General features: G+C 41.9%; 1 protein-coding gene across 1 annotated transcript; it reads left to right on the top strand.

The window, feature by feature from the left end:
- Positions 1–1,419: 1,419 nt before the first annotated feature.
- LOC121616929 (ADP/ATP translocase 2) lies at positions 1,420–3,822 on the top strand. The gene is made up of 4 exons (XM_041951818.1): positions 1,420–1,629; positions 2,485–2,971; positions 3,063–3,203; positions 3,391–3,822. The coding sequence occupies exons 1-4, from the start codon at positions 1,519–1,521 to the stop codon at positions 3,546–3,548; spliced, it is 897 nt and encodes a 298-aa protein (XP_041807752.1). The 5' UTR covers positions 1,420–1,518; the 3' UTR covers positions 3,549–3,822.
- The last annotated feature ends 5,256 nt before the right edge of the window (positions 3,823–9,078 follow it).

Here is a 9,078-nt window from a genome sequence, read left to right as displayed (position 1 = left end):
ACTGCACAGGCCCAAACACTCCTGTAATGTGAGCATTGGCTTATTACTGTGAGATAATGGTGTTTACTGTACAGCTAGTGTTTTACTCAGAACTGTCTTGTCTGATTTATATGTGGCCATACTCCACATGGTTTGGCTTAATACTCAATCAACAAAGCCCCAGAGACAACTCTATTCAACAGCTGGCATCATCTTAATGACAAACATATTTTGCTTCCAGTTCTGTTGTCCGATTGGGCTTTACATAAAACATTAAGAAGGTTCATAAACTGTTATAAGAACATGTGATCTACCAGAACATACTGTCACAACATTGACATTGATCTTGATTGCAACAGGAAGTCGACAAGACAGACACACAGATATAGATAGATAGATAGATAGATAGATAGATAGAAATGCCATGTCTTTTAAGTAGTCACAATTTGGCCCATTTCAAAATATTCAATCAGTGCATTACGAATTAAATTAATCTACTTATTTGAGGTCCATCTGCATGTAGGAGGTCTCTCTGTCGTGTTCACCAGCTAAAAAAAGACATTAGGTCTCTTGCTGCCCTCTGGTGGTCAACTCTGATCAAGCCCAGACTGAATGAATGAAACTTTTATTTTGGAATTCTGGCCCTGATGCAGCACTTCCAAGATACGCAGTAACACCAATGAGCTCTCGCCAGAAACCCAAGCTGTAGCACTGCAACAGGTGAGCTCATCAGCCTGTGGCACCGTCAGAGCAGGTGTGGACACGTGACCGCGTGTTGCTCAAGAACATTTCTCAAGATTGAACCATCGAACACTCAGTGACAGACATGTGACAGTCAATGCATTCTGCAGACAGCAGAGAGATTAAACTGTGACTGTGATTAAACCGTCCACAAGCTGCAACAACAGCTCATTTGATAGTCAATCAGTTATGCCACATAAAACACGTGAATTCAGAGGAATGGACCTCACTGAAAAGCAACCATATAGTATTATTTTAGTTTTCTAGATGTCCGTCGTCAAATTCGCAGCGAGTTGCCTAATAAGAGTGAACATGTTAGTTATTATGGTGGACATGCCTCTGTAAAGTCCTTGAAACCCTGGGCTCAGAACGACCCCATGACTTTCCTCAAGTATGATGGCCAGAGTGCTAAGCAGTCTTCCGTGGTCAATGGTCGTGACTCTGCGTAGGAAACTAAATAGGAACAACACATTACCTCGTTTGGTTTTCTGTCTAAATATAACTACTGAACAAATATTTTGTAATATTAGGATTTACTCGCTCAGGCACATAAAACTACGCATAGTGACGACATTATTACTTACACAGTGTAATTGGCGGGGGGCGCGTGACGTCGTGTGATTGGCCAATGCCCTTAAACCACAGTTCCCGTGTTGTATCGCGATCCACTGTCTTACATAAATGCCAAACGCGACTGTACAATCGGCCATTTCGTCGGTGCAGGCCATCAGCCATAGAGGGCAGTGGGGCTTATCCTGTGTACTGGTTATTTGAAAGGCACATCAAGAACATCGCAACATGAGTGAGACAGCTATTTCATTCGCCAAGGATTTCTTGGCCGGTGGCATCTCTGCTGCTATCTCCAAAACAGCCGTCGCCCCAATTGAGAGAGTGAAGCTTCTCCTTCAGGTAAAACCCTGCCTTCCGGAAGGCTAACCGGCTAGCTTGCGTGATCTTGCTAAGCTGCCATTGGACATTGAGCACTTATCGCTGTCGGTTGTCATTGCCCTTCCGCGGGCGTAGAGTCATTCATAGTCAGTAGCATGTGTCAATATAGAATTAATGAAAGTCTTAAGATTGATGTGTTCAAGGATTTAAGGTCATCATGGGATGGGAAATGACCTACACGAGCTTGGCTGCTAATGTTAGCTTCCCACGTTAACCTTAGCCGGCGTAGCTAACAAAGGACAAACGCTAGTAGTGATATTGGGACATTATGTACAAATAGACGGCAACACAGTTGGTTTATTTAGAACTGTACCGTTTCGTACCCAGCTGAAACAGAACACCATGGCAATTATATTTTAGCTTTGATTGAATGTTAAATCTCTCTAGTGGCTAATACACTGCTTGACGATAGCTAGCGCTAATTGAGGCTGTACCAAGGCCCGGGGACAGTCAGTCACAGCCGGGTCAACAAGTTTCACATCCTCCGCCTGTTAAACCTGCACTGCGACATTGTTTCAAAATACTGTTACAGATACCTATTTCTGTATTGACCACTACCCGTCGTACGATGTTATATTGACTTCGGAGGATGTTCTTTTCCAGTGACTAGTGTTTAGATCAAGATGGCATCCGTTATCATTTGACTAATAGCTTTAATGGTTTGCACTTGTTCAGTTTTTGCTGCAACTTTATAGGTTTAACACATACCAAGGTCACAACAAGGAGACCTTGCAGTTGACACACGCTCAAAGGTTAATTGACTTCTCTGTTTTTAAACTGAACTCTTTCTTTTTTCTTTCGTTTTCATTACCCCAGGTCCAACATGCCAGTAAGCAGATCACCGCAGACAAGCAGTACAAGGGTATCATGGACTGTGTCGTCCGTATCCCCAAGGAGCAGGGATTCCTTTCCTTCTGGAGAGGTAACCTTGCCAATGTCATCAGATACTTCCCCACCCAGGCCCTCAACTTCGCCTTCAAGGACAAGTACAAGAAGATCTTCCTTGATGGCGTTGACAAGCGCACCCAGTTCTGGAGGTACTTCGCCGGTAACCTGGCTTCTGGTGGCGCCGCCGGAGCCACCTCTCTGTGTTTCGTGTACCCCCTCGACTTCGCCCGTACCCGTCTGGCCGCTGATGTGGGAAAGGCTGGAGCTGGGAGGGAGTTCAATGGTCTGGGAGACTGCTTGGTTAAGATCTTCAGGTCTGATGGTCTGAGGGGCCTGTACCAGGGCTTCAATGTGTCTGTGCAGGGCATCATCATCTACAGGGCTGCATACTTTGGCATCTATGACACAGCTAAGGGTACGTTGATTTTACACTGACATGCGCTCGAACCTCTGGATGGGCTAGTCTGCATCTTCTAGATCTGTAATGTTTTCCCCCATGTTTACAGGTATGCTTCCAGACCCCAAGAACACTCATATATTGGTGAGCTGGATGATTGCGCAGAGTGTCACAGCTGTTGCTGGCCTGACCTCATACCCCTTCGATACTGTCCGTAGACGTATGATGATGCAGTCTGGACGTAAAGGAGGTGAGTTTGTGTTGATTAAAGCCTTTCTTGTCCAACTGACATATTGCTATGCAGACATTGCTGTTTTATGTGTGTGTATATATGCAGGTGATAGGCATAAAGCATATTAGACATTTTTCCAATACCTTTTCTTATACTGTTATTTCTGCCCACATAATCTAATTTCGGCTCTTCTCTCCTTTCTCAGCTGACATCATGTACAGTGGGACCCTCGACTGCTGGCGTAAGATCGCACGCGATGAAGGTGGCAAGGCGTTCTTCAAGGGAGCCTGGTCCAACGTGCTCAGAGGCATGGGCGGCGCCTTTGTGCTGGTGTTGTACGATGAGCTGAAGAAAGTCATCTAATTCATATTGTCACGTCACTGTCCAATTTGGCTAAATGTAATAACTTTCCATTTCTATGGACTCTGCATTCTGCCTTATTTATGGGAACAAACTATAGTGTCTCACCCCTAGCTGTGGGCGATGGCTGTAAGTTGTGCATCTTTATGATTTTAAACGTTCCACATCCTCTTTACCAATGTCATTCCTGTTAATGAAATCTGTTACACCCTCCTGTCATTCACTAGGTTTGTATGGTCCCAAGTTGAATAAATCTATTCTGGGGAACAAACTTAAACCATTGATGTCAACTGTCTCCTCTACTGCATGAGATGAGCACTCAGTGGATAATGAAATGCACGAAGTGGATTACACCCAACTGCTATATTTACTCGCGCTTATCTCTCCTGAGCCTTCCTGGTTTGACCGTGGTCACTGGTAGGATTGTTGAGTAGCACGCCTGAGAGTTGGCTCCTTTGAAAATGGCTTGACAGGCAACTGGGGAAAAAAAAAATTAGCAGCAGATAATGAATTTCATGCTTGTTAATTTTGGGGCGATAAAAGTTACCGACCCTACTGAGGTTTTGATTGTTTATAGGATATGTTTCACGGGACTCCTGGATGGCTCTCAGGAGTGCAGGCTGTTACTCAAACAGCAAGGAAATGTGGACCAGCTCATGAGATTTTTTTTTTCTTTGACACAGCAACAATGCAAACATGTGCACCATGTTGCTCACAAATTACATGAATACTGCCCTAAAAGTTTCATATCTTAAGAAAGAAGTGGGATTTTAAAATGAACACCCTAAATGCAGAAACACTGCAATACATACTATACTGTGTTTCTGTAAGACATAAGCTATGCATGGAAATCTGCTTTGACAGCAGTCACTATTAAAGATGCTACAGGCAGAACGACACTTTCCTGCAGTGCATGAATGAACTTAGTTGTGTGCATGCGTCGACTTCAAACATGTTGCTACAAATATGAGTACAAGGTGTGACATACCAGTGGCTGGTAAATACTTTCTTCAGTAGTGATCTAACAGTCCAGACTGACTACACTAGTAGATTTAATGCACATTCATTTAACAACCCGGACACCCTTAAGAACATGTTATCTGATGTCATGTAGATACATATGCTCTGCCTCACAGGAGGCCTCCGCTCGCTTCGAGGCGAACGCAGAAGGTCATTTTCTGCCTGCGTGCTTCACACGCCAGGGGAAAACAAACTTTTCTTTCCTCCAATGCCAGATGAAGGTGAAGACTCCGTCAGATATTTTAGGGGTGACCCCACGCTGACGCGGAAGCTTCAAGGTGGCCTACGCTCAGTGGTTTTAATCCTCTGCTCAGCCTGAGATGCTGAAGGCCGGCAGCAGGGGGCGCCAGCGGCAAACAAGTGCGGCACTTCCGCGTTCCCGCGCCTTCCCGCTCGTGCTCGAGTTGCTCAATGAGGAGTGACAGCTGAAAGTGATTTAGCTCCTCATCAGGATACTGTGACAGAGTGAACGGAGGTGGAAGCAGCACCATCACACACACACCTGTGCAGTGTAACGCTCCAGAGTACACTCAAATACTGTAAGTACTGCGGGGTAATTCAAGTTTCCCCTCATCACCTTGTACAAAATAACACACCTGACAATATAATCCAATTTATCACTATCTCAAAATAAGAGTAGTTACTCTGTGCATCACTAAATAAGCAGACACACTGTCTGGTTATTAAAGAATCATATCATTTTGCAGTGTGTCTGAAATGAATTTGCCTCAAACCTTATTGATTTGTGTGCTGCAGACGTTACTCACAGAGCATCCATCTTGTGTCAGGATGGCCCCGGCTCATGATCAGGTACGAAGACAGTGATTAACTCAACAAACAATGAAAAATATTTAGTCATATCACCAGTCATTTTGTTAATTAGGCCGCCCCTTTTTCATTTGTGTCAACAGTGTGTTTTTAAACAATATATAAACTTGAGAGCTGAGAAAAATGTAACAGCCCAGAGCTGAATAAATAATCAGAAAATAAAAAGCTGTGGCAGTTTGAAGCAACCATCTTTTTTTTTTCCTCAGACAAGCTCATTCTGGATTCATAAACGCTGATCATTTATTCCACCAAATAAATCTTTCAAAGCAATACATCAATACAAACTGAATCCAGAATTTGAATACAAGGCAGAGCCTCCTCTTTATCTACTTCCTGTCCCCTTTTTTGTTCTCTGGTGGGTTTTACCAGATTACAACCTGAACCAGACTCCGAACACCGAATTCAATATTAAAAATCTAATTAAAAATTGACTGTGGCAAGTTCTCAGCCTTGCTGACACTGGAGGATATTAATTTATTCTCAATCTCATGGCATTGTTAAAGGTGGATAATATTATATATAGGAGATTTGCATTGGATCACTACAAGCACTTTCTCATTTTGTGATGATGGTGAGCACGATTGCTTATATGTAGGAGGAACCGTACAGTTATCAGTCACTGCTTGGTTAATACTGCAGCACTCCGTCTGCGGCTGAGTATCAATAAAGGTTAATATTGACAGCGTTCTGGTGGATCTGACCCACCCTGCATGCAGCAGGCTGATCGGAGTGTGGAAGGGGTTAAAGCAGACAGCACGCAGCAGGACTTTGGTTCCTGGAAAAATCTTTTCTGTGTGGAGTTTACATGTTGGCCGCATCAGCTTCCACCCACAGTCCAAACACTTGTGAGTGAAGTGGACTGCACTCTTGAATTGCCTGTACAGTAGGTGTGAAGTGAGGTGCGACTGTGATTGTTTATTAATCACTGTGAGATTTGTAATGGACTGGCAGCTTGTCCAGGGTGTTTCCTGCCTTCTGCCCAGTGCATTCTGGGATACAGTCCAGCCTGTTGTTCAGGATCTCGTCACTTCCAACTGTATTTGGAATCAACACACCAGCAGGCTAATATTACTTATGGGCTTCGTTTCAGTACAGTTAATACATCTTATTTATTTCATTATATTTACTCTGAGAAATCTATCTATCTATCTATCTATCTATCTATCTATCTATCTATCTATCTATCTATCTACATTCATTGGTAGTCAGTGTGTAGTTTTTGGCAGTGCAGCAGTGTGAAAGGTCATGCGTGGAAGCTTTGCTGCACAAACTTTCCACTTTCAAAGGCAAAAGGTTACTTTCTGGATGGATTTCTGGGCTGGATATTCATGAGGAAAAGCCACCAGGAGAGAGTGCACAGAAAAATAAAACAGCAGCAAGACTTTCTGTGAAGTACAGGAAAGTACTAGTTTTTATTCCTTCATAATCAAACTTCACAAACAGCTTGAACTTGTACAATACCTCAGAGAGTGAAAATTACAAAAAAAGTGCTGGTAACATTTACAAAAATCATCCTTACTTAGCAACAATCAGTTTATTCTTCCACACTTTTTTTAGTCTTTTGTATTAAGGCTTAATACTTCTGTATAAAGTATATGCAAGATAAGTCTTCACAGTTTTTCGAAAAAAGTCACAATATTATGTAACATAATGAAGCTTTTACGGCTATTTTCTTTATAATAACAAATACACATCACTGGTAAATATATGTGAAATACAGGGCTTATTGTAAAATGGCAAGTAATGATACTGTTTGCTGAGATAAATTGATTCCACACACTGTTATAGGAAAGTTTTGACATACCATTGCTATAACTGAAGGAGGAGGAAAAGAAAATGATAAGCATAAACACTTGGGAGATCGCCTCCAAACTTTGGCACATCCCATGAAACAATTTCACAAAATATGAGATTTATTTTTGAAATCATACATATGGAAGAATAGCTAAACTGGCATAAAGTGAAAACATGCTGTGTAGTAAGGTGCTAAATCAGAGATATTACATTGCCAGCCTTTTTTTTTTCTTTTTTTCCCCACATGGACTGACATGAATAAGGTGCATTTGTAAGACTCAAAGCATGTAGGCCTTTCTTAGATGTCAAACAAAATATGTAATAAATACAAGTTTTCAAAAACAACCTAAATTAATTTGACCAATAGTCTTGAGGCGACCTCGTATACTCATGCATTCCCATGGATTCAGAGAAATGAATATCTCTACTGCAGTTGTGTAACTCTCTAACTGTGGCATGTGAAAGTAAAAGCTGTATTGTATTAATGGTATGTGTTATTTGCTTTTTTTTCCCCTATTTTTATTAGATTTTTTTTCTGAACTGTTGAAACTGTGACAAACTTGATGAGTAAGGAGATGGAATTGAAAACTGAATGCGAAACTAAGCCAAGATATATTCACAAGATCCTCTAAGCTGCACTGGTTTACAGGTCAACAGATGAGAGCTCTAGCCCTAGACTTACCAATTTCACCCTCATGCATACTGTACGGTTAAAGTGACGCAACAAGCTTGCTTAAATAGTCTACATCACAAAAGCAATTTGGTTTTAGTGCAAACACAATTGGCTGGCTTCAGCTTCTCAATAATAACAAGCTCACCAAGGAGATTACAAGAAGGCACATACTTATGCTTCCTCTAACACGCAACATATTTAGACAAACCGCAACATCTTTCAACAACACCACGAAGCGGTGAAAACAGGAAAGCTACTACATCCAGATAAAATGGTGAAGTTTTGCCGTTTGTGAATTATTGAAAAATTTACACTTATCCATCAACAAAATAACGACGTTAAGGTCAAGAGTTGCCGCTGCTGTGAGTGACCTCATTGGAAAAGGATGAAGTATGATACATTTTGGTGGACGCAGATTCTCTACATATGTGGCCAATGATGCTGTGTTTGTACGACAAAAGGTGCGTTTTTTTTCTTCCTGTAAGGAGCATTTAGTTATTTAACTTTAAAGCCTTTTTTTTTTGTTCCGTAACGTTTCCAGCGAGAAGCACTCAGAGTGACCAAATATGCAGAGAAGACGAGTGTTTGTAAGGTGTGCACGACGGTGGAGAGCTGGGCTTATCTTTTGGTTTTTATCTTTTAATGGTGCGGTCGGCCGTGTGATGAAGACAATCGACACTTTGACTCACTTGAAATGATTCCATCCCTCATACATCCCATCTCTCACTTCAGATCTGTAAGAGCTGCTTGATTTGTCCAAAACAATCACAGGAGGAAACAACAGTTTTAATGCCCCTCAAATCTGGACACATACTCAGGGGGGTGGGCGGTGGGGGGTGCTGCTGGGTAAAAAAAAAAAAAAAAAACTGCTACGAACAACATGTGAATGTCATGTGCATTTAAAAACGATGACTGATTCTGTACCATTGAATACAAAAAACAAAAAAAATATGTCAAATATCACCATTTACTCAGCATTGGCCCTTTGGGCGACAACCGTCACAGACTATGGTTTGAAAACGTGTTGAGTGAATTATATTGCTTTTGATAGAAGAAGACCAAAATAAGTCTAGTGCAAATCTCTTTTCTGGTTTGAGAAGTGGTGGTTGGTGAAATGAGACTCAACTGTCATATCTGCTCTATCATAGCAAGACCACACCAGGTGATTCTGATAACTGGATAGCTGTCGAGTGGTATCCCTTTACGATTTTTATGAAT

The sequence above is a fragment of the Chelmon rostratus genome, chromosome 14, assembly GCF_017976325.1.
Source record: "Chelmon rostratus isolate fCheRos1 chromosome 14, fCheRos1.pri, whole genome shotgun sequence".
Classification (NCBI taxonomy): Eukaryota; Metazoa; Chordata; class Actinopteri; order Chaetodontiformes; family Chaetodontidae; genus Chelmon; species Chelmon rostratus.
Note: the sequence above shows the minus strand (reverse complement) of the source record. Positions and strands in the feature narration are given on the sequence as shown.